Source organism: Geotrypetes seraphini, chromosome 6, assembly GCF_902459505.1.
Source record: "Geotrypetes seraphini chromosome 6, aGeoSer1.1, whole genome shotgun sequence".
NCBI lineage: Eukaryota > Metazoa > Chordata > Amphibia > Gymnophiona > Dermophiidae > Geotrypetes > Geotrypetes seraphini.
Window position 1 is genome coordinate 10,469,119 of NC_047089.1, and position 25,685 is coordinate 10,494,803.

Sequence of the window (25,685 nt, forward strand, 5' to 3'; positions counted from 1 at the left end):
AAAAACAACCACATTTATTTAAATCTAATATAAAGTATTAAGAATCATACTTCTAGCTTTCGAGGATAATTTTTGTATATAAGGATCCCAGATTTTTAAAAATAATCGTGTTCTTTTAGGAAATTTATGAACCTCAAATAAAATTAAACGATGGAATTGATTCCTCCAATGCCAATAATTTGGAGGATCTTTTTGTAACCAATATTGTAATATGCATTTATGACCAATCATACATGCTTTTTGAAAAAGAATACATCTTTCATGTCCAAAAACCCCACAAGCTGCTGCCTTTTAAACATGAAAACCACACTGTTTAAATTTGGACGATCAGAATGGACTGAAAACTGATTTTCCTCTTTTATTTTTAACTAGAACAACAGCTATTGTAGGTGCAGAGTAGTTGCATTCAAGGTATAAAAAAAAAATAGACGATGCCTTCCTTCTACAATTAGAGAGGGCCATTATCCAATTATCAAGACTGCTGGCCACAGGCCATTATTGAGATGGTTTGGGGAAATCCACTGCTTAATACTAGGATTTTCCATAAATCTATGAAAACACTGTTATTTCAACAGTTCTTAGAAAATTGTTCTAAGGAAAATGAGTCACCTTCTCTCTAGGATGTGGAATGAGGGTCTTCCTTAATTAGTTATTTTCTCTCTAATCTAACTACTTTCACTTCGATTGTTGATTTTTATGTGAATTGAGTTGAGCTCCTTTTGGGGAGATCACACGGTAATATAAATCTAAGATTTAGATTTGGATAAATGTGGTGGGGTAGAGGATAAGGGGGGTTGGAAATTGAGGGAATATATTGAGAGATGTATTAGGTTATTTGAAAAATTTATTTTGAAGGAATGATAAACATTTATTAGAAGTTAATATGGTAAATTTAAATGTAATACTATTTTACTGTATTATATTATTATGTATTTATTGCATTTCTTCAATAAAATGTTATAAATTAGATTAGGATAAGCAGCATAAAATCTGTTTTACTACTTGGGGGGGATCTTCCTAGGTACTTGGGACCTGGGTTGGCCACTGTTGGAAACACGGCAATTCTTATGCTCTTTGCACCAGAAATTCATTTGGAAATGGTCCTCATAACAAAACAATATATATATATATATAGTATATATAAACAATGATGTCCCTTTTGCACAGGATTTTTCTGGGAAGAATGACCTTGAGTGATCAGCAGAAATAAAACAAGAAGGAAATATAAACTTAATACATTTTTGATTAGCTTTCAAAGGCCAAAACCTCAGGTCAGGACAGGATCCAGCGTGCCAGTGAAGTTCCAAAGAATTGGGGTCATCAGAACTGGTAAGTTTATATATCACAACCTCCAAGGAATGAGAGGTAAAGGTTATGAAGCCGCACTAGCGGGGTTAGTGCGTCTGACATTTCATCACGCGCTAACCTAAAATCCTAACGCCTCGTCAATGGAGGCGTTAGGTACTAGCGCGGCAGGCGTTTTAAGGCACGGTATTCCGCGCGTTAAACCGCTACCGCGCCTTGATAAAAGGACCCCTAAGGCATTTGACTGCCAGCTGGAGAGTGGGAATGCTAACATTCGTACCCCAGTCCTATGTAGAGGCATAGGAGCCAGATCTGTGACAGTAACCTAACCATAGGTGGGCCTGGATGGGCTTAGGCCCACCCAGCGGCAAACTGAATATGTGCTGGCAGCTGAAGAACAATTCCACCAACGGTAGAGCTTGGCTATAGGGAGTTCTGGGCATCTTTGGAGGAAGTCTTCAGCTGGGGATTTCTGTCAGCTCCAGTATTTATATTTTAAGTTTGGTTTCATGCCCACCCAGAATTTGCTGGCTATTTTACTTCTCTGTGGGTGATGAGCCCCCCCCTCCCCCCGGTATGGAGCAAGCTCTTTCACTGTTTCCAGGAAGGGGCGATCTGTCTGATTATTTTGAAACGTTAGCGCCTATGCGTGGAGGAGCAGAAGTCTTGCAACAGTTTCCGCTTTTTGCACGACTTCTTCCTTTTTCTTCTCCCATATCCTCAAAGCTCGCTCTAATGGAGATTTTGGCTGACGTAGGTGGTTCCCGCCCGCGCTCTGCCGCTTTCCCCTGTGCAACTCCAGCCCACACTTCGCTCGTAGCGCGAGCCTCCCACACACCCCCCACCCATGACGCCACCGGCACGCCATCCTCGAGCCGGTCCGGCCATCACACGCAGCTTTCTCCATTGGTCGTGAAAGCAGACACGCCGGGTGGCTCGTCCAATAGAAGAGCGGCGGGGCGGGGCGCAGCCGCTCCGTGCGACTCGCCGGCTTTTGCTGATCCACGCGGGCCGCGCGAAATTGTAATTGAAGCCTCGCGCGCTGTTCCGACTCTTCTACAGCAGTTTACAGCGACGGCGCCATACTAGAAACGTGGTTTCTATATCTATATAATAAAGCGTTAATTTGAATGATAGTATATAGAAGCGCCTGCGGGCAGGGGCGTTAAGGCGGGAAGTGAAAGCGCGAGCGACGTTTGGTTCTGTGCGCGCGAAGCGTTCCCCGGGGCCCCTGATGCGCCAAGAAACCAGTTGTTGGTTTTTTGTTTTTTTTTTTTGTCAGTGAAACTGAAATGCTAATGAGGAGAGCGGAGGTTATGAAAAAAGGCGGGAATCCCCCCCCCCCCGATTTCCGTGTTTCTATGGAGGGCGCGTCCCACTGTAACCGCGCGCCTCGTCTTCCTCGCGCACCTGCTGAGTCAGCGCCTCCCCTCCCTGTCTTTCTTTTTTACTGGGGGGGGGGAGGATGGAGGAGTATTTGCTCCTCCTCCCACTCGCGAGGCACTGCTGGCTCGAGCCGGTTAGGGAGATGACCCCGCCTGGCCCTCGCGCTATAAAAAGGGGGAGAGTCGAGCAGTTCGTTCTTCGAGTCTTCCTCCTCCTCAAGCGACTCTTCTCAGCTCCGTCGCTCGCGCCTCTGCGAAGCCTCCTGAGCTCCTCGCGGCGTCACTCCGGCTTCTCTTCTTTTTTTTCACTATTCAGGTGAGACGCCCCTCCCCCTCCCCCCCCCCCCCGCTCGCGCTTCTCCGTTACTAGGGTCTAACCTTGAATTTTAAAGAACCCGGGCTTTTAAGAAAAAAAACAAAACACAATTTTCATTTCTCCTCTGATTTTTCAAAAAAAGTTCTCTTCAGCAATAGTTTTCTTAGCACTATTTCTTATTTTATGCTCGTTCGAACCTTGTGCCTCTCGTTACTGTAACGAAAAGGGAGTTCAGCGAAACGAAACTCGTCCTGCGCTATTAAAGAGCGTCTCGCGAGGCCACTTTACAATCGCCCTAAAGGAATAATTAGCTTAAATTAATATCTATAATAATCTATTCCTTTAGGGCGATTGTAAAGTGGCCTCGCGAGACGCTCTTTAATAGCGCAGGACGAGTTTCGTTTCGCTGAACTCCCTTTTCGTTACAGTTAACGAGAGACACAAGGTTCGAACGAGCATAAAATAAGAAATAGTGCTAAGAGAGCTGTTGCTGAAGATAAGTTTTTTGTTTTTAGAAAAAGAGGAGAAATAAAGCAAACATTGTAGTCCTTCCTCCTTTAGGGTCTTTTTTTTAACGTCTGTCGTTTTGTCTTTTAATTGAATATCCTACATTTTGATCGTTTTACGAAGCTTAGGAAACCCTGACAAGCGTTAAAATCAACTTGAAACTTTCTCTTTTTGTGAACAGTTTTATTTATTTCCCTTAGATCGAAAGGCTGAATAAATCCCAATAACTCGGTGGTGGCGGTGTAAAGATCGGCCACGAAACGGACTTCACCTCCCTTTTTTTTCCCGTTACCCGCTTTCTCGGAAATAGGTCACAGGGAGGGAGGGGGGGGGGTTAAGTTCCGTTTGAGGCTCGGAAACTACGAAATGTGGCTTGAGGGGGGAGGGGGGGACCTGTCCCACGTGCAACATATAACTCTCGGGTCTTTCTTGCTTGCTTTATTCAATTTGTCTGTACTTTTCTCCCAGGGGAGCTCAGAGCAGTTTACATGAATTTATTCAGTTACTTAAGCATTTTCTCTGTCTGTCCTGGCTCACAATCTATCTAATGTACCTGGGGCAATTAAGTGACTTGCCCAGCGACACAAGGAGCAGAGTGGATTTGAACCCACAACCTCAGGGTGCTGAGGCTGTAGCTTTAACCACTGCGCCACACACTCGTAACGCTTCTCTTTATTAATACAACTTTGTTAATGAAAGCATTTTTTTTTTTTGGGGGGGGGGGGTCCCCTGTCCTGTCCTGTCCTGTCCACCAGGGCAATCGGGTTTTCAGGCTAGCCCTAAAGAATATGCATGAGAGAGATTTGCATATAATGGAAGTGACAGGCATGCAAATCTGCTCCATGCATATTCATTAGGGCTAGCCTGAAAACCCAATTGGCCTGGTGGTCCTCCAGGACTGCTCGGAGAAGCCCCATTTAAAAGGATTTGTTAAGCCGCCCGGCCCCTTGTGCTCAAAATTACTGAAAGCTGCTTCTTTTTTATGAATTGATTTCCTATGTGTAACTCTTATCACTTTTTTCCCCCTCTTGTAGGACAAGTATTATGATTATTCGATCTCTCGTTTCTAAACATTTTTCTATGGAAAACCAAGGCCACTGGCTTCTAGCCCTTACTAAATCTGACGGGCGGGACACTTTTAGGGACGCCTGATCATCGAGCACCAGTTCTCCTGGAGCACCTTGGACAAGGTAAGAGCCTAGAGTATCTCGTATTCGCCTGCTCTTTAGTTGCTGGCTATCATACTACACTTATAAATCACTGTATTTTGCTAACTAGAGTTAAATGCTTGGTAGGGCTGCTGCTGCTAATGCATCGTATAGGTTTTAATAGTTAGGCCTGCTCACCTGTTTGAGGTGCTTCTGCATGTTGTGTAATAGTGGGCTAGATTTTCACAGCCTCAAGCAGGATGGGAGATACAGGGCTCTGTGAAACAGATTGAACTCTGGCTATATAACGTCACACGGTGAAACTAGCTTTTCAGATCTTTGTAGCCAGAGTTGAGCTACCTGCTATCTTTATTGGTGCTTTTTTCCCCTCCTTTCTCTTAAATATTGTGCTCTGCAATGCTCTACACATCAGTGAGTGGTGCATAGAAATTTTGAACTGCTGTCCTATCGCCTTGCAAAGAAATACTTTCATAAGAACTGCCATCTCCGGATCAGACCTTCGGTCCATCAAGTCCGTTGATCCACACACATGATTTTAGTCACCCATATCCTCTCGTAAGGAAATGCACATCAACTGGATACCTACAGTGTTTGGTTTCCTTTTGGAGATTCTGCCTTTTGGCAAGAAATGGTTTCCCCCTTTCTTTTCTTCATTCTCTCTCTTTTTTTTTTTTTTTTTTTACAATTTTTATTGAATCATAAGTAACCCTAAACAAAAGTACAACTGATGTTGGGTGGAGGTGACTTAATTGTTTGGAAGTGCAGCCACAGCTTGTGTATCTTAAACTGAATGGTCCTTTATCAAATACTGTACTGTTTTGAGACCTGGTATATCTTTAAAGCTCTAGTTTTATCCAAGATCCCCCAGAAAAGCAGGGTGGTATTGCTAATACTAGTCTGTACCTTTAGAATCTCAAGACTTAAATTGCAGGGCACACTATATTTGGAAATGCTTTTCAGTATATCTAAAACTCAGCCCCTGTATTTGAAGGATAGACTTCTCTGGAACTTTTCCAAAATTGCACCATAATCGAAATGGTGGCATTGCAAATATGTTCAACTGTATCAAATGCCTACTTTTACCAGTGTTTAGATAAGTTGTTTTGTTGTTTGCTATAGAAGCATGAGTTGAATACCGCTAAGCTGATTCTTGCCTTTTGAGTGTGTGGGTTTTTTGTTTGTAATTTTTTTTTTATTTTTTTTTTTGGGGGGGGGGCTTCTGCTTCTTGCTCAGATTCTGCTGTTTGAATCTAACCTTACTGTCCCCTACCAGCCTTCTGGGTAAGACTAGTGATATGGGTGACCTTTCCTGGAATGGGCAATATTGTACTTTATGTGAAGTTGCACAGGATTCAAGCCATCTGTTCAGAGCTTATGTAACTAGGGTACCAGGAGAAAAGCAAGACTCGAGGGGCTAGTTTAGACAATGAACTGCACACCGTCCTATTCCTGTGTTTCACATAGCTTGATAAGCGGAGGTTTAACTCCTATTACTAAAAGCAACTAAACTGGTACATATTAGGGGAGGGTACAGGCTTGCCACATCACACAAGGTTTTCTTGGTGGGTAAGATGAGGTGGTAGTTCCCAGTGCTTAGAGCTTCTCTGGTGGTCATAAGACACACTTGTATATGCAACGTTTTAAAAATGGTTGGAAACTTTAGTAATCAGGCTGGCAGTGCTTGTAAAGTATCTAGTGGTCTTAAATAAAGGCATGTTAATGCCTGGGGAGGTAATTGCTTCCTCGGTTCCTGTTCTTCTCTCTCCAACCTTTGAAACAAACAAAGCTGAATATTAGAGCTGCTGCTAGCCCATGCTTTAACAAAATCCAAATGGCATCAAAAGGATCCACAAAGGAAATGAAGCAGCAAAACAACAAAAAGATTGTGGAACTGAAGATTGGAGGTACCAGTTGTTTGTAGTTATAATAAGTGGCCAAAACTTAGTCTTAAAAACATCCTCAAAGGGTGTATACAGTCACAAGTGACCCACAAGATAAAAATACAAATGACCCAACATGCGTCATGTTCCAGCAAAGTAAATCCAAGTACCGGTAGTTAAAGAGGCTACAAACAGCACAGTTCACAAGACTCCAATGTAATTTATCATATTGGGTTATTTTGTATTTTATACATTTGTTTTTTATCTTGTGGGCCAGTTGTGACTGTATACACCCTGTTTAAACTACAGACTGGTACATGCAATCGTTCTAGCCCATTCTTTGACAGCTTGGTCTCCTTTTTTTCCCCCGTCTCAGGACTTTGCATCCTTGGGCCTTGCCACTATTCTGTACCATGTTAAAGCTGCTTATTCTTGCTTTACACTGTCTTGAGTGATTTCTTGGTGGTCCTAATCCTTATTAAAGCTGTTGGTTTTTTGTGTTTTTTTTTTTCTAGGGATAAGAACACTTTGAACTTGTTCTCTTTGTTAGAGCTCTGAACATAGGGTTCCTTTTACTAAACAGTGGTAGAGGTTTCTACTGCAGGCCTGTGAGGTAAATGCTCAAGACACTCGTAGGAATTCTATGAGTATCAGAGCATTTACCTTGCTGAACCTCTACCACTAGTTAGTAAAACCCAGCGATAGTTACTGATGGCTTTTGCCAAGACCCTTGTTATCCAAAGACTAAAATTTTAAAAGATCAGAGCTAGGTGGATAATAAGTGCATGCTACGTGACATTATTAGCAATTTCATAACTGTTCATTTTTGTTTCCCTGTAGACTTGGGCAGAGTTCATTTGTCTTGTCACTACATCAACCATACCTTTGCCAGGTTTACTTTTAATAACCAATTGGAAGCAGTGAAAATGGTTGGATTCAAGCCCACTGACGTTCCTCCAACTGCTGCTGTGAAATTCATCGGGGCTGGGACAGCAGCTTGTATAGCTGACCTGTTCACCTTCCCACTGGATACTGCTAAAGTCAGACTACAGGTAAAACTTTTTCCTGAATTGCTCAAGCCTATGAAGACTGTCACTATTTCTACAGAGTGTTTCTAGGTGAATACTTTTATTGCATTATGGCCTGAATCTTTGCACATATTCTTCCATTTTGTACAGTAAGGACTAGAACTGTAACCAAGTGTTAAGCCAAGCTACCTGTTGCATAATAGCACAAAGCTCAAGTAGCTTGAATAAAATTCAGTACATATTTGCGGTTAACTCTTAACTGAGTGTTGTACTGGGACACAGCAAAGAATAAGACGGCTGCTCTACTGGATAAGCTTGTTTTTCTTTAGCCTTCAAATTTGTGGTACAGTTGTAGTGTACCGAGGGCCATATTAGAATATTTTAATGGCTTAGTAATAAGCCACTTTAACTAGGGGAGGGGGTATTAATTACAGTGGTTGGAATAAACAAAACCAAGTTTATAGAACTTGTTAATCTTTTTCTTCTCTTGTGATAATAGTAGCTGAGTACTTATTTTGGTCTGCTAAAATTGACTGATTAAAGTCAAGTTTTGTCGTCGCCCCTAGATCCAAAACATTTTGAGATTGTATTTCTAAACTTCACATACAAATACAAACATCTCTTTTTATCTAGGCTAGTTCCAACTTTATATACTTTTTTTTCTTTTGTCTGATCCTTAAGAGAAATACAAACTCATAGCTCTTGTATACAATTTCTTTTTTTAATAATAAAGGGCCTGATGTGCAGTTTCCCCTCCAAGGAAGAATCTTTTGGATCAGTCCAGGACTCAGCAGTTTCATAGCTGGTTTTACTGAGTTGGGCTATGCCCAAAGTCACTGTAAAGCCTCTTCACCCCACTTCTCTCCTGTACAGATCCAAGGAGAGGCCAAGACACACAGCAATGTGAAGGCAATACAGTATAAAGGGGTCTTTGGCACCATTGCCACCATGGTGAAGACAGAAGGCCCAAGGAGTCTGTACAATGGGCTGGTTGCTGGTTTGCAGCGTCAGATGAGTTTTGCTTCTGTCCGTATTGGCCTGTATGATTCTGTTAAACAGTTTTATACAAAAGGATCAGAACGTGAGTACTGCACACATTCTCCAGTATTCCTAACTGTTTTGCTAATTCAGGGCACCGTTATCAACTCCACCCCACCCTTCTCCTTGTTATTCCTTCAAACTTTGAGGGAGCACAGCATTATATGCATGAATTTTAGCTTTTTATAAAGTGATACTAGAAGCCAAATAGACATGGCTTTAGAAGATAACTTAAATCATTTACTAAAGTCGAGTGTCTTCTCATCTCATCAAAGAAGCCTTAATATGTTAGACTTTTGTCCAGTCTTTGGTACCCTCCTTGCTGCATTTTCAAGCTGCCTGCAGCTTTTTTGTGATTGCCTGGCCTCTGATAAATGAGTGGTGTGCCTTATCTATGCCTTAGAAACATAGAAAGATGATGGCAGAAAAGGGCTACAGCCCATCAAGTCTGCCCACTCTACTGATCCACCCAATTTAGTCTATGTGCTAATGACCCACTGTGTAGATGGACTCCTACTCTGTACTTAATAGCTCTCTATTTGGTTTCTGGTACCTCCAGCCTGTAGAAATGAACATAAGAGGTACCACAGTACAATTAGTGGCTGTGCTCTTCTTTTTTTTGTAAATCTTTATTCATTTTTACATCTTACAAGTGTATCAATAAATTGACATTGAAATTAGATACATCACTTAAATTTCTATCATTTAACAATATATAAAATTTAACTCCTTCCCTTCCTTCCCTCCCACCCCTAACATAACATATGTAATCAAATATATCTTATAAAATATTATTTTTTACTGATCTAAAGATTTTAATGAAATTTTGAATTCCCTCCCTCCCAACCCTTCACTTGTATTGTACTTATAATGGAAAAATGGTATCTATTCATTACAATATGTTAACGGCCCCCATATCTCTTTAAATTTGTTAATTCCCTTTTTGTATGGCTATTCTTTCCATCTTATAAGTGTGACACAATGAGTTCCACCAAAAACTGTAGTTAAGCCTATTCCAATTTTTCAAAATTGTGTGTGATATGTTGTATGGCGACTCCTGTCATAATCAAAAGCCTATTTGATGAAATTTGGCTCTTTCTCATTGACGTCACGAAAAGAATCGTCATATGACAAAGCCACAGGATTCTCTAATAGACAATTTATTTGGGTCCATATTGATTTCCAAAAGGTCAAAATAAGGGGACAATAGTATAACAAATGATCTAGAGCAGCGTTTTTCAACCTTTTTACACCCGTGGACTGGCAAACTACTAGGACTAAAATTTTAAAACCCCGTTTCCGCCCCATCTCCGAGCTCGGTCACTTAAGTAACTATAGAAAAATAGACAAATATAGTGCAAAATATAGACAGCAGAGATAAATTCTCAAAACTGGAAAAAAAACAAAAAACCCTAAACTGAAAATAAAATCATTTTTCCTACCTTTGCTATCTGGTGATTTCATGAGTCTCTGGTTGCGTTTCCTTCTGTCTGTGTATCCTTTCTTTTCTTTTTTTTTCTGCACTCGGGCCCAACAATTGTCCCTTTCTATTCCCTCCCTCTTTCCTTCCTATGTCTTTAGTGTCCCCAGTGCTTCCTTCAAGTCCTTAGTGCCCCCTTCCCATGTCCTTAGTGCCCCACCCCCGAAGCCAGCCTGTCTACCTCTCTCCTTCCCTTCCTCCTTGGCCAAAGCCAGCCTGCTTGCCTGAGTACCTCCTTCCCTCCTTGCCGGCAAAAAAAAAAAAAGCCTTCCTCCTTGCTTTCCCCTGCTCTTACTGTCCTGCTGCTGCTGCTAAACCCGACAGGAAATCTTCTTTCTGACGTCGGAGAGGACGTTCAGGGCCAGCCAGGCAGCAATTGGCTGACCCAGAATGTCCTCTCCGACGTCTGACAGATTTCCTGTCGGGTTTAGCAGCAGCAGCAATCTTGCCGGCCCTCCATGGACCGGCAGAAATTTCCTGCGGACCAGCGATTGAAGAACAGTGATCTAGAGTCTCAGCTTCAAGATTACAATGCCAGCATCTATTAGACTTAGAGCTATTTAACTTCTGTAATCTAACTGGGGTCCAAAATGCTCTATGTAAAAGGAAAAACCAAGTATGTCTCATAGATGTGGACACTGTACATCTCATTCTCCAAGACCAAATTTATGGCCATTGAGACGCAGTAATTTGATGCTTGATCTCAATGCTCCAAATGTCCCCAAGTCCAGTTTTAGGGTTTTATTTACAAATCAGTTTATCAATTTATACCATTGTGCGGCCTGGTGTCCCAGAAAGTCCACCTGAAAATTCTAAAGTATATTGCGTATTACGATTTTTCCATTCAGGGAACCCTGCCTGAATGGCCTGTTTCAGCTGCAACCATCTAAAGCTTTGTAATTTATTAAGACCATATTTATGTTGCAGCTGTGAAAAGTCAAAGCAGTTTGTCATTTGAAATGACATCATCTAAAATCCGTATACCTGCTATCATCCAATGCTTCCAGATGACTTTAAATCCGCCAATTTGAATCTTGGAGTTTAACCATATAGTTTGATTTGTTGATTTATAGATTGGAATTGATGTTAAATTACTGACCTATCTGAGTTTTCCATGTATCCATAAATGGTCTGTTTTCTTTATACAATTTAGACAATTTAATGCTAAAAACATGACATAAACGTAAAGAACACGAGTCGCCATTCCAACCACTGCTTTCTTTCAATCATTGCTTAATTACTTTTAGTGGAGACCATCTAAACCTGAAACATAACCATATTACCTTTTTTTTCTTTCAGATGCTGGGATTGGTAGCAGACTTCTTGCTGGATGCACCACTGGTGCCATGGCAGTAGCTATTGCTCAGCCCACAGATGTGGTGAAGGTTCGCTTCCAGGCTCAGGCCAATACATGCAGTAGTAGCAGAAGGTACAAAGGAACTATGGAGGCATATAAGACCATTGCCAAGGAGGAAGGGGTCCGAGGACTTTGGAAAGGTCAGTACAATGGTTAGATTATCTATCTAGATCACAGGTGTCAAAGTCGGTCATCGAGGGCCGGAATCCAGTCGGGTTTTCAGGATTTCCCCAATGAATATGCATGAGATCTATGTGCATGCACTGCTTTCAATGCATATTCATTGGGGAAATCCTGAAAACCCGACTGGATTACGGCCCTCGAGGAAGGACTTTGACACCCCTGATCTAGATCATGAAAGAGCAGGTTCTAGTATTTAGCAGGAGCTAAGCTTACACTTACCTGCCAATTGGTGATAATTTGCAACTAATTTTCCATGCCTCCTTGTAATGGGGATAAGGGTTGGCTGTCTACATGTGTGCATTCAGGTAGAGTGGCTCCAAAAGGAATAGCAAATGGGGTTTTCAACATCTTTTTCTATCCTAGGCCTAGCTTTTAAGCTCTTTAGGCTTTCATTCAGCTCAAATGATCAGTTGGGCTTTGGATGGCTGTGGGCAGTGGATAGTTGTTCACATCTTCCAGGAGATGAGGGAATGACTGCATGGAGGGTATCATGTTGGTGGGGTCAGACTTGGGTATGGATATATAACAAGTTAAAGTATGCCATAGGGGTATAGGGAGCCAGCTTGAATGTGTACAGGGAAGGAGGTAGTGATGTGCATGGAAAGGTGGGGGTTTATGCATTCAGAGTAAAGGAAGAAGGTAGGATTGACAGAATTAGAGTTCTTTAGGAGCTTTAGGGTAAGGTAGACTGGGGTCGTAAGGCAAGAAATTCAGTAGGAGAAAGTCTGAGAAACCGGGGTGGGGGGGGGGTTAGGCTTGAGGGAGGAGTTGTGGCCTTGTTTGCAAAAAAAAAAAATATTACAAATGTGATGAATATGACTTAAGGGATCAAACAAGTAGCTGGAAAAAATGGTGAAAGCATGTAAAATGAAATCCCTGAAATAAGTTGGGATTTCTTGCAAGAAGGTAAAAAGAGAAAAATAAAGAACTTTGGATTGGGATGGAATAGAGGCGTTGGGCCACCTCACTCCTAGAAGTGAACAAGAATGTATCTAGCAACCTGGATTACTACTGTTAGCTAAGACTTTAATGGTATGATGTAGCATAGCACACTTGTAACATGATTGTCAAGCAGTTGTAAATCTAATCTGTTTCAAGATGTTCATTCCTACCCTGCTACAGAAACCAACCTTGAGGTGTAGCTCTGTACACTCTTAACATTAAGCCTGAATTTTGTTTCCAGGTGTCTTTCTCTCCCACAGCACTCTGCTCCACAGGGAGAGCAAATAACTCATCACAGAGGGGCAGGAACTGTTAAGGTCTTGATAGTCTTAAGGAGCAATTTCAAACCTAATATTTGCAAAGTACTGCACCCTGCCTGCTAGATTTATTTGGCTTTGTTAGATTTATGTTGTGAAACTTAGCCTGGTTTTTTTTTATGCTTGCAGGTACAGCACCAAATATTACCCGCAATGCCATAGTAAACTGTACTGAACTGGTCACCTATGATCTGATAAAGGATATGCTGCTGAAATCCAATCTTATGACAGGTAGGCCAAGAGCTGTCAGTCTTGACACATTAGATTTTTTTAAGCTAATACAATGAGGATGAACTTGGGCATAGTAGAAATTGATGGGGGGAGGGTTGCAAGAAAAGACCCAGTACAGTTCTGCAACATATAAACCTTAAGAATTGGTCCTTTTTTAAACTGCATCTCATCTTCAGTGCCCTCTCTGGGGGAGGTAACTGCTCTTGCAGTTCTGGTTGTGTGGGGTGATTTTTGTTTTCCCCTATTTTGTTCCCCCCACCTTTGACACAAACAAAACCTGAATACCAGAGTTGCTGTTAGCCCAGGTCTTTGGTCTCCTTTCTTCCAGTCCCAGGGCTTTGCATCCTTGGCAGTTGCCAGTCATGGACAGAAACACAGGATTTGAATTATGTGCCATGCTGTTGCCACTTATTACCCCCCTCCTCCTGTTCCCCCCCCCCCCAGGCCCAACCTAGTTACAGGGTCTTAGCTTGTGTTCTAGATATACCCGTTTTATATAAAGACTTCTTGTGTTTGTTGTTTTTTTTTCAAATTCTTTATTCATTTTTTCATCTTGTATAAAGTAAGGCCCATTCAACTCCTTTTTCTTCTAGTTTTATTTGATTTAAAAATACCTTATGATTAAGGTGAACATTTTTGAATTTTTATACGTGTATATATGTCAAACACTTGAAATGCTCATCTTTTTAAGCCCTTCCATTGTTAAATTCTAAAATTTATAAAATGGAAAGGATAATAGCCACACAGCAGGGGAATTTTTAAAAATTTCATGAAATTTGGGAGCCATTAACAAAATATTGTAATGATTGAATATTTCCCCTTAAAAATGCCATCCAAGATGGGGGGATGGTGTTCTATGGTTTGAATATTAAATGAGGTTTAATAGGTTGTATTGAATGTAATTAGGGGGGATAAATTCTGATATGAAATTTAATAGAATATTAAGTGTTGTATTGGAGTTTCATTTGATGTAAATGATGTTACACTTATTGTAAGGTTTTTTTTTTCTTTTATGAATAAAGAATTGGAAAAAAAATTCTAAACTGAGCTTGGTGCAGTCTTGATAGTCCACATTGCATATTATCTGTGGGTAGACATCCCCCCAGCTGTGGGCTTTCAGGACATTCCCTAATTCAGTAGCATATATCTTAGTGAATGTAGAGACAACCTTGGAGCTTGGGGTAGAGAGTGTATAATATGCCATATCAAGTACTCCAACATGCCAAAGGTGTGCATGATGCCTCATGTCCAGTCAGCTTTTCTGGCTGCTTTAGTCATGTGTAACACATTGTTTTCCTCCAGACAATCTGCCATGCCATTTCACATCGGCATTTAGTGCTGGCTTCTGCACAACTGTGATCGCCTCCCCTGTTGATGTAGTGAAGACAAGATACATGAACTCTGCCCCTGGCCAGTACAGAAGTGCCTTGAACTGTGCACTCACCATGTTCAGAAAGGAGGGACCCCTGGCTTTCTACAAAGGGTAAGTCTCACATGCAGTTACACTAAGATCTGTAACCTGCATGATAGGAAAAGAAAGTGTCTTATTTCAGAAGATGCATTAGTATTAAACTTAGCACTTCTGTCTCTCCCCCACCCCCGCATTATGCTATCTCTTTAGAAAGCTAATTTATTTTTCTCAACTAATGGGCTTAGGTGTCATCTTATTTACGTTGACTCATTTTAAAGGGTTAAAAAAAAAAAAATTTTGCTAGCGTAGCAAGTACATTGTGATATCCAGTAAACCAGACAAATAAGGGAAGAGCCTATATTCAACCCGTCAACTAGATTGTGACCTCCATATCACTTATTTTATACTTAAGAAATGCATTGTCTTCTAAGAGTATTTGGCATTGCTAAGATGTTGATGCAGTATGCTGTCTGTCTTCCAGGTTCATGCCATCATTTCTTCGTCTGGGGTCCTGGAACATCGTAATGTTTGTGACCTATGAGCAGCTGAAAAGAGCCATGATGCAAGCTCGCATGTCGTGGGAGGCTCCTTTGTGAACACGCAGAGTTGTACTAGTCCATGTTAGACCAAGCACACACTCTAGCTTATTTATAAGTTCTACCTCTTAGTCTTGTTTACATCACGGTTTTGTTGTTTTTTTACAAATTATTTTGGTGCAATACATAAAATTTTAGATAATCACTTCTGGGTGTTAAACTTTATCCTTTTTGCTCCCTTCTACTTTTACTTTATTTTTCTTATGGCCTTTTTTAAAAGTTTCTGAATTTAGTCAAAACTTCAAATGTTTTCTTTGAAGCTTACTTGAATTTGAGGGGTTAATTGCACATGTAACCTCATCCTGTCTGCTAGGGTGCTGTACAGCACTCCTGAGGATGAGGTCAAACTTAATTCTTGCACTGAATGGGTGGGGACTTAATTTCTCTCGGCTGCTTTCCAATGCTCCTTTCCAATGCAAAAGGAGAAGCATGGGGAGTGGAGGCTCTTTGACCATTTATTGTAAACCAAGCTCTTCTGAGAGCATGTTTCGTTTGATAGGCTGTGAACATAACTAGCCTTGTGACAACACAAATGTTGTTAAACTCTGGCAAAGCCAGTGTGTTAAAGTTGCTTAAAAATAAAATTTTTACTAAAATCATACCATAATAGTGTCTTGTTTCTGTTAACAAATACCTGAGACTTTTTTTCTTTCCAGTAACAGTCCCCATGCAGCACAAACCCTGCTCCCCCCTACAGAAGTATCTAGTTCCAGCTATTAAGAGTTCAATTAGTCCAAAAAATTGCAAATCCCACTCACTAACAATTGAGTATCCTGCTTTCTTTTAAAACCAGAGGAGCAGTGTTTAAAGTACTTGATCCGCGGATGGTACCCTGTATTCGTTTCAGAAATTGATAGATGCACATATTTTAACTGCTAATGATTGGCTGAGTTACGGGCAACTGTTGTACTATGTGAACTCCTTACCTAGACTGGCTTTATCAGACACTGTCCAAGATACATTATCTGAAGCCCTCTGTCTAACAACACAAGATCCCACCCCGCTCAGTGTTTACCATCGTTACCTGCAGGGGTTGGCGGGGGACCTTGACTATAGAACCTTGGCTGAATCCTGGTCCTTGGACTTACAAACCACAATCACTGAATCCATATTAAAGAGGAGCTTTAAATTGAGATCAAGCATCCTGGTGGCAGTAACTGAAAGGGAACAGTACTATAAATTTTTGGTTCGCACTTACATGGCACCCACAAGAGCATACCAAGCTCACATCAGTACTTCAGCTAGATGCCCCAGATGTGCGGCAGCCAGAACTACTCTTGGACACATGTTCTGTCTATGCCCTGGTATTCAAGCCTACTGGCGGCGCATAGGGCTCCTAATACAGTCCCTATGGAACTGCTCCTGGACACAGACGTCGACTTTTCTCTTTACATTGAAATTCTCACTGGACCCAGTTTGGCCCAGAGTGAATGCATTTGTCCAAAGGGCTATCTTGGTGGGCATAAAGACCATTTTACAATGCTGGTTGTCACCTCAAACGCCTACTGTCTCACATTGGCGGACTCAGATGATTTATTGGGCTGGTTATGAAAGACAAGATGTTCTTGACATACATTCCAAAAAAGGGGTTCTATTTCTCCGTTGTTGGAGACCTTTTTGTTCCACTTTGTCTCCTGTAGCGAAAGCTCGATTATTGGAGTGAATATACTCAGGCATGTATGATAGTGGCTGTTCCCTTTGGGGGGGGGAGGGTGGGAAGGGGTGGATATATTTCTTATGTATTGCACTATGTTTGACTTGTACCTTATGTTTGTTGTTTATCGATGATGATAAAACAAATTTAAACAAAGTACTTGATCAAACTTAAGTAAAAGTATCATTTTTAATACTTCAGTAAAATTACAATGAAGTAATTTTTGGTTTTTTTTGGACAATGTTTTACTCAAAGTTAAAAATTATTGTAACTACAAATGAATACAACTATTAATGTGTTTTATCCCAACAAATTTCTCTACGATGCAATCCACTTTGCTTTTTAGTAAAGCTAAGTGTGCGTATGAGCAATCATGAAATCGGCACAGCTAAAAGTGTTAACCACTGAACTGGCAGAAGGTGGATTGCTCACTCTGCGTAAAGTCTTCAGAACATGCTCTGCAGTCGTACTGATGTCTTTTTGACTTCCGTAGAGTGAAAAATAATTTCATTGTCATTAAGCACATTATGTGGTCTAATTCATCACTTGCGTCTTCAGTTCATTATCAGGCTGGCCAATTACAGAGAAGGCTTTCACAAAATTGGAATCATTGTCTGTTCTAACAGTTTCTCATTTGATTGCAAACTCTGAATATCTTTGAGAACTGATGCAAGAATATCACATGTGTGAGAACCCTTTAGTCTTGGGGGCAAGACTAGCAGGCTTCCTCTCTAAATTCTATCACCCCCCCCCCCCCAATTTGTTTTCCTTGGGCTGTCCAGCAGTCTGGTAGACATACTGTATGTCTCATCAAGACTTGCTATCAGCTTTGGTGTCGCAACTCGTCACTTCTGTTTGGCTGGAGACCAGTAAGCAGTTCAACATACACAGGCAAACGTAGGTTATATTTACTGAACTGCAAAAGATGGAATGATCCATTGTTTTGCATATTTGCAATAGCAATGTTCCAGGTTTTGCTGTTTGGGTTGGTTTACTGAAGCATCTGTTAACATCCTCCCTTTTACTTAACTGAGCATCATATGTAACTAGGTAAAAGTAGTAATGTAGAAAATGGTACAGATTTTACGTCTGTCTACATAATTTCAGAGCAGGAGAAACAATTAAGAATATTACTGAAGCAAGATGACAGTGGGTACTAAACAATTTGTTTGTTTTTAAGCCTTTTGGTATTCCCTCCCATACCATATCTGTTAAACCTAGTCCAGTTTTAAGAGATTCTTCACTAGAAGCCCTAAAACTACTCCTAGCAAAAATAGAAAATAAATCACTCAATTTGAATAATCAGATATAGACATCATATACAACTGATAGTGAATTAATATGCTTGGAGATATGAAGGTGATAACGGGGAACACCCAACACTACCACCTCACCGCCCAATCATTGCATAATTCAAAGCACCAGCTGTAAGGGTTTAACACTGTTATGTATATTTATCTACGTGCACACAGCTACCGTACTTGAAAAATAACAAACGCTATATGTTAGTCTAATAACGCAAACTTATCTTAGGCTTGCGGGTTCCGACGTGACACGGACACGTTTGGTTCCTGCCTCAGGGAACTGAAGAAGAATTTGCAAAAGAGCTCAAAAAATGCAGGTGTTATGCAACTCATACATTTAAATAACAACTTGTATCGTATTCATTGAAAGTGAAACAGCCGGAGTGGACTGTTCCCTCCTGCTCTTACTATGCCACTGGTCCCAACAAGTGGGAACTTCTGGACATTGAGCCTCCAACTGAAATAAAGTACTTCCCTGAAATTCGTGGGGGTTGTTCAGGAACCCCTGTGAATTTCAAAAGGAGGGCAGCTGGAGCACCAGTGGGTGAAGAAAATCACTTGCGGTCTGCTCTGACAATCTCTTCCTGTAGTAAAGTTGGGCTACACCAATCAGGAGCTGCTTTGACATGCACATCCTGATTGGTGTAGCCTGATTTTACTACAGGAAGAAGCGGTCAGAGCAGACTGCGACTTTGCGGGGAAAACTGTACTTCTAATTTTAAGGATTCCATTTGCCATCTCAAAGTTTATCTCATGGATTGTATTTATTCTTGTATTTGGTCATTTTATGTTAAGGTGTAACTGCTGAACACTGCCATAAAGGCAGTTACTAGATGCCAATAAATAAGCAAACAATACAATACACTTCCTGGCAGAAGGTCATATGAGACAGGAGGGGAAAGATACACAAAGAAAAATGGCAGGGAATTACTCAGACACTGCATTACATAAGATGGTAATATAATCCTAAAAGATGAAGTTTAACAATAAGTTACTGCAGAAGTATGAATCTATTAATGATATAAATATAATTTATTAAGTTTGTGCAGCCATTACACGAGAGATGTGTACAAAAGCTGTGGCCAGACCAGGCCAATAGGTGCCTTGCATTACAGCGGCAGTGCTTGTCTGATGAATTGTTTGTTTTGCTGAGAGAGTCTCTCTGGGAAATTGATGTTGAAAGAGATGATGAGGTCCCCTTTCTGCAGGGGATTGTTAGATAGTGGCATCCCCTCTCCCGGCACTACTTTATTATAGGTGGAACTGAGGACAAACAGAACATTAGTCAGGGTGTGCATGCTAACATTTTAGGTCACACACCATTTAATGCACTCCTAGAACCAGTAATAGTTCAGATAAGACTGAGCAACCAATCTTAAAATGAATATACCCTTCATGCCAGGAGCCCTCTCACATGCTTTCATGTCATAGGTATTGTTCTATTCCCAACTTTCCCCCTCCCCCACAAGAGCACTTTTTTTCACCCAAAGGTTACACTCTAGTTGTTGTTGTTTTTTTTTTCATACCAGACCCGTCTAGAACAAATGGGCCTTGTCCATCTACCAGCAGAAGGAGACGGAGAACAAAATAGTCCCAAGATAATCATCCCTTAAGGGAGCAGTGCAGCCATAGAAACATGACGGCAGATAAAGGCCAAATGGCACATCTAGTCTGCCCATCTGCAGTAACCATTATCTCTTTCTCTCCCTATTGGCTAAAGTTCTTAACATTTGCATCTCCTCTTCCTATAGGCTAAGGCTCTTTACACCTGCATTGTGATGTCATAGAGCTTTTTGGTTATAGAAACATGATGGCAGATAAAGGCCAAATGGCCCATCCAGTCTGCCCAACTGCAACATCCACTATCTTCTCCTCTCCCTATTGGTTAAGGCTCTTAACATTTGCATCTCCTCTTCCTATAGGCTAAGGCTCTTAGAAACATGATGACAGATAAAGGCCAAATGACCCATCCAATCTGCCCATCCGCAGTACCATTATCTCTTTCTCTTTCTGAGAGATCCCATGTGCCTATCCCAGGCCCTCTTGAATTCAGACAGTCTTCTTTGTCTCCTAGAAGAGGATGGTGAATGGATTATGCAGCTTCTGCTTGGGGCTTGTTTCTCAGCTCCTGTACTGGTTCTATTGGGTTTCAGTTGAGCAGGGGGTAACTGCTGGTTTATTCTAGAAGATCTCCCAGCTAGGGTGACACCTGGTGGTGCTGAGTCCCTCCCCTACTACTTCACCCCTTTCTGAATGGCAGCTAAAGTGGACAAAGCTTCTAGTCTTACTTGAACTTCCGGTGTGGGTGACTTCCCCCTGGCAAGTAACTTGCCTTTTTTTTCCTGCTCATTGAGGTTGTGTGCTCTGTATTTTTGCTTATTTGCAGTCTGCTTCTGTCTACTGGAGGCTCCTCGTCATTGATGGCGGGCATCGTTATAGTAGGACGTTGGGAAACTTCCTTTTAACACTCATTTCTCAGCTGGAGCGTATTTGCATGGGAAAAATGTTTTCTGTGTTTTATTTACCTGCTGTCTTTAGCTTCAGCATGTCTATTGTTTTCTTTCATAGGAACATAAGAATAGCCTTACTGAGTCAGACCAGTGGTCCATCAAGCCCAGAAGCCATTCTCACAGTGGCCAATTCAGGTCACTAGTACCTGGCCAGAACCCAGAGTAGCAACATTCCATGCTACCGATCCAGGGCAAGCAGTAGCTTCCCCCATGTCTTTCTCAATAGCAGACTATGGCTTTTCCTCCAGGAAATTGTCCAAAACCTAATTATAACCAGCTATACTATCCGCTCTTACCACAACCTCTGGCAGTGCATTCCCGAGAATGAAGAAATATTTCCTCCTATTAGTTTTAAAAGTATTTCCCTGTAATTTAATTGAGTGTCCCCTAGTCTTTGTAATTTTTGATGGAGTGAAAAATCAATCCACTTGTACCCTTTCTACTCAGGATTTTGTAGACTTTATAGAAATAAGACAGCAGATAAGGGCCACGGCCCATCCAGTCTGCCCACCCTAATGACCCTCCCCTACCTTTACCCTGTGAATAGATCCCACGTGTCGATCCCATTTGGCCTTAAGATCAGGCACGCTGCTGGCCTCAATCACCTGAAGTGGAAGACTATTCCAGCGATCAACCACCCTTTCAGTAAAAAAGAATTTCCTGGTGTCACCTCGCAGTTTCCCACCCCTGATTTTCCACAGATGCCCTCTTGTTGCCATGGGACCCTTGAAAAGGAAGATATCTTCCTCTGCTTCGATGCGGCCCCTGAGATACTTGAACGTCTTGATCATGTCTCCCCTATCTCTCTGCGCTCCTTGAGCGAGTATAGCTATAATTTATCTAACCGTTCTTCGTACGGGAGATCCTTGAGTCCCGAGACCATCCGGGTGGCCATTCTCTGGACCGACTCCAATCTCAGCACATCCTTGCGATAATGCAGCCTCCAGAATTGCACACAGTATTCCAGGTGGCCTCATCATGGATCTATACAATGGCATAATGACCTCCAGCTTATGCCTGACGAAACCCCTGCGTATGCAACCCATGATTTGTCTTTCCTTGGATGAAGCTTGCTCCACTTGATTGGCAGCCTTCATGTTCTCGCTGACGATAACCTCTAAGTCTCGCTCTGCTACCGTTCTTGTTAGGATCTTGCCATTAAGGGTATAAGTCCTGCATGGATTTTGGCTACCCAGGTGCATAACTTTGCATTTTTTGGCATTGAAGCTGAGTTGCCAGGTCCTAGACCAACGCTCCAGTAGGAGTAGATCGTGCATCATGTCGGGCATTGAGTTTTTGTCCGTTGTGCTTTTGCCCACTACATTGCTTAGTTTGGCGTCATCGGCGAATAATGTTGTTGTATCTCGGAGCCCTTCTGCCAAGTCTCTTATAAAGATATTAAATAAGATCGGGCCCAAGACCGAGCCTTGGGGCACTCCACTGATCACCTCTGTCATTTCAGAGGGGGTGCCATTCACCATTACCCTTTGCAGCCTACCTCCAAGCCAGTTCCCAACCCATTTCGTCAATGTCTTGCCCAATCCTATAGAGCTCATCTTGCTTAGCAACCTGCGGTGTGGTATGCTATCGAATGCTTTGCTAAAGTCCAGGTATATGATGTCCAGGGACTCCCCAACATCCAGCTTCCCTGTCACCCAGTCAAAGAAGCTGATCAGGTTGGATTGGCAGGATCTCCCCTTAGTAAATCCATGTTGACGGGGATCCCGTAGATTCTCCTCATTCACGAACGTATCCAATTGGTGTTTGATTAGAGTTTCCATTAGTTTGCTCACTAGTGATGTGAGACTCGCTGGTCTGTAGTTTGCTGCCTCTATCTTTGAGCCTTTCTTGTGGAGTGGAATGACGTTAGCCGTCTTCCAGTCCAACAGGACGCTGCCTGTACTAAGGGAGAGGTTGAAGAGCACAGACAGCGGTTCCGCCAAGACATCACTCAACTCCCTGAGCACCCTGGGGTGTAGGTTGTCAGGCCCCATAGCCTTGTTAACCTTGAGCCTTGACAGTTCACCGTAGACACTGCTGGGCGTAAACTTGAATTTACTAAATGGGTCAACTGAGTCAATCCTTGTCTGTAGCTGAGGGCCATGCCCCGGCGCTTCTTGGGTGAAGACTGAGCAGAAATATAAGATTATATTTATAAGATTATATGTATTTTTCTGATACACTTGTTGTAATATGAAAAAATGAATAATGAATAAAGAAATTTAAAAAAAGAAATATTCATTTAATAGTTGTGCCTTTTCTGAGTCCTTTTCCACATATTCTGTCAGGTTTCCTAAGACGTACTATCCCGCCTGAGGTTTTACTTCTGTCACTGATGTACCTGAAGAATGATTTATCTCCCTTCTGGATGTTCTTGGCTAGAGACTCTTCCATGTGGAATTTAGCCTCCCTGACTGCTATTTTGACAGCTTTTGACTTGGTCAGGTACTCTGCTCTGGAGTCCTGTTTCCCTGGTTGTTTGTAAGAGATGAATGCTTTTTTCTTCTCCTTGATGAGGTCTGAGATCTCCTCAGTGAACCACTGCGGCTTGGGAGTTCTGATCAACAAGTCGATGAAGCCGTCCGCGCAATGTGCAGCCAGGGCGAACAGAATGCTAGGAATGATAAAGGGGATCACAAACAGATCAGAGAAGGTTATCATGCTGCTGTACCAGACCATGCGCCCTCACCTGGAATCATGCACAGGTCGCCGTACATAAGGGCACAGTACTACTCGAAAGGGTCCAGAGAAGAGCGACTAAAATGGTTAAGGGGCTGGAGGAGTTGCCGTGCAGTGAGAGATGGGAGAAACTGGGCCTCTTCTCCCTTGAAAATAGGAGACTGAGAGGGGACATGATTGAAACATTCAAAATACTGAAGGGAATAGACTTAGCAGATAAAGACAGATTGTTCACCCTCTCCAAGGTAGGGAGAACAAGAGGGCACTCTCTAAAGTTGAAAGGGGATAGATTCCGTACAAACGTAAAGAAGTTCTTCACCCAGAGTGGTAGAAAACTGGAACACTCTTCTGGAGTCTTATAGGGGGAAAACACCCTCCAGGGATTGAAGACAAAGTTGGATAAGTTCCTACTGAACTGGAACATATGCAGGTGAGGCTGGACTCAGCTAGAGCACTGGTCTTTGACCTAGGGGCTGCCACGTGAGCGGACTGCTGAGCACGATGAACCACTAGTCTGACCCAGCAGCGGCAATTCTTATGTTCAATCATATCTCTCCTCGGCCGTCTCTTTTTCAAGCTGAAGAGCCCTAACCTTTTTAGTCTTTCCTCATATGAGAGGAGTTCCATTCTCTTTATCATCTTGGTCGCTCTTCTTGGAACCTTTTCTAGTGCCGCTGTATCTTTCTTGAGTTAAGGAGACCAGATTGAACACAATATTATGGAGCGATACAGAGGCATTATAACTTTCTTAATCTTGTTGACCATCTCTTTTTTAATAATTCCTAGCATCTTGGGGGTTGCCGTCACACATTGGGTGGAAAGTTTCATCGTATTGTGTACAATGACACCCAGATCCTTTTCTTGGGTACTAGCCCCCAAAGCATCCTGTAACTGTGATTTGGGTTATTCATCCCAATGTGCATCACTTTGCATCTGTCCACATTAAATTTCATCTGCCACTTGGATGCACAGTCTTTCAATTTCCTAAGGTCTGCCTGCAATTTTTCACAAGCTGCATGCGTTTTAATAACTTTGAACAGTTTAATGTCATCTGTAAATGTAGTCACCTCACTTTTCGTTTCAATTTCCAGATCATTTATAAATAAGTTAAATAGCACCAGTCCCAGTACAGATCCCTATGGCACTCCACTGTTTACTCTCCTTCATTGAAAAAAATTACCATTTAACCCTACCCTGTTTTCTATCCGATAACCAACTCCTAATCCACAACTGAATTTTGCCACCTATCCCATGACTCTTTAATTTTCTCAGGAGCCTTTCATGAGGAACTTTGTCAATAGCTTTCTGAAAATCTAGATTCACTACATCAACCGGCTCACCTTTATCCACATGTTTATTCACCCCTTCAAAGCCTGTTCTCACTGTGGCCAATCTAGGCACTGTTACCTGTTAACATTCCATGCTACCGATCCAGGGCAAGCAGTGGCTTGTCCCATGTCTTCCTCAATAACAGACTATGGACTTAAACCTTTCTTAAAACCAGCTACGTTAACTGCTCATACCATAACCTCTGGCAATGTGTTCCAGAGCTTAATATTCTCCGAGTGAAAAAATATTTCCTCCTATTGGTTTTAAAAGTATTACTCTGTAACTTCAAATGTCCCCTAGTCTTTGTAAATCTTGATACAGTAAAATATTGATCCACTTGTACCCGTTCGACACCACTCAGGATTTTGTAGACTTCAATCATGGTCTTTCCTCATACGAGAGGAGTTCCAACTGCCCAACTCTTTTTAACTCTCCATGGTAACCACCATTCAGTCCAGGGGGCTGGGCTGTTTTCTTATTCAAGTTCAAGCTCCAGGGTTGGCTTGGTGTTTTTGTGTATACTCGGCTAAATATGTTTGTCTTAGTCTAAGCTAAGCTTTCTTTAACCTCCCCCCAACAAACAGAACAAAGTCATTTCAGTTTTATGCGCTATAGCACTGTTGAATATTACTATGTGGTGATTCTCTATGAATAATCTTTGGACCCTATTAGTGCAGTATGCCCACTACAATTTAATATTTTCCCTTGTGACAAAACTGTTCTTAAGATGTTTGCTCTCATATAAATTAGGTCCTTTTCTTCAGCGTTCCCACCACAGCTTCTTGAACTATGAGCTAGAGACCATATCCAGACCATCTACGGAAGGATTTTCTTGTTTGCCGTTAACCAGTGTATATTGGTATGGTTACCATTTCTTATACTTATCGTTTAAGGCTGGACATTGTTGGCATTCCTTGTGCTCCTCAAGGAATTCTCTCTGCAGTAACAGTATGTTGGCTCCCGCCTTGGAGGTGTGCTTCAACTTCTTCCACTAAGTTCTGGGACCGCTATTATAGAGCATAAATCTCCTTGGAGGTAAGGTGCACATATCTTCTTTCCTAGAT

The 25,685-nt window shown here is 41.8% G+C and overlaps 2 protein-coding genes across 2 annotated transcripts in view; one reads left to right on the top strand and one right to left on the bottom strand.

Annotated features, from left to right (window-relative positions):
* Window positions 1–2,855: 2,855 nt before the first annotated feature.
* Window positions 2,856–15,746, top strand: LOC117362379 (mitochondrial uncoupling protein 2-like). Its single transcript, XM_033948667.1, has 8 exons — window positions 2,856–3,006; window positions 4,548–4,703; window positions 7,403–7,614; window positions 8,464–8,671; window positions 11,408–11,605; window positions 13,037–13,138; window positions 14,441–14,621; window positions 15,031–15,746. Exons 3-8 carry the CDS (start codon window positions 7,489–7,491, stop codon window positions 15,143–15,145), a joined length of 930 nt encoding a protein of 309 aa, XP_033804558.1. The 5' UTR covers window positions 2,856–3,006; window positions 4,548–4,703; window positions 7,403–7,488; the 3' UTR covers window positions 15,146–15,746.
* DNAJB13 (DnaJ heat shock protein family (Hsp40) member B13) overlaps window positions 15,258–25,685 on the bottom strand; it is a 33,426-nt gene continuing 22,998 nt past the window's right edge. The window contains exon 8 of the mRNA XM_033948666.1: window positions 15,258–19,366. Coding sequence (XP_033804557.1) covers window positions 19,213–19,366 — 154 coding nt within the window. The 3' untranslated portion in view covers window positions 15,258–19,212. The remainder of the gene's footprint in view (window positions 19,367–25,685) is intronic.

Coding starts and splice junctions, on each gene's coding strand:
- LOC117362379 (XM_033948667.1), top strand. CDS start 7,489: ATGGTTGGATTCAAGCCCACTGACGTTCCTCCAACTGCTGCTGTGAAA. Junction 8,672..11,407: donor TTATACAAAAGGATCAGAAC/GTGAGTACTGCA, acceptor TTTTTCTTTCAG/ATGCTGGGATTGGTAGCAGA. Junction 11,606..13,036: donor GGTCCGAGGACTTTGGAAAG/GTCAGTACAATG, acceptor TTATGCTTGCAG/GTACAGCACCAAATATTACC.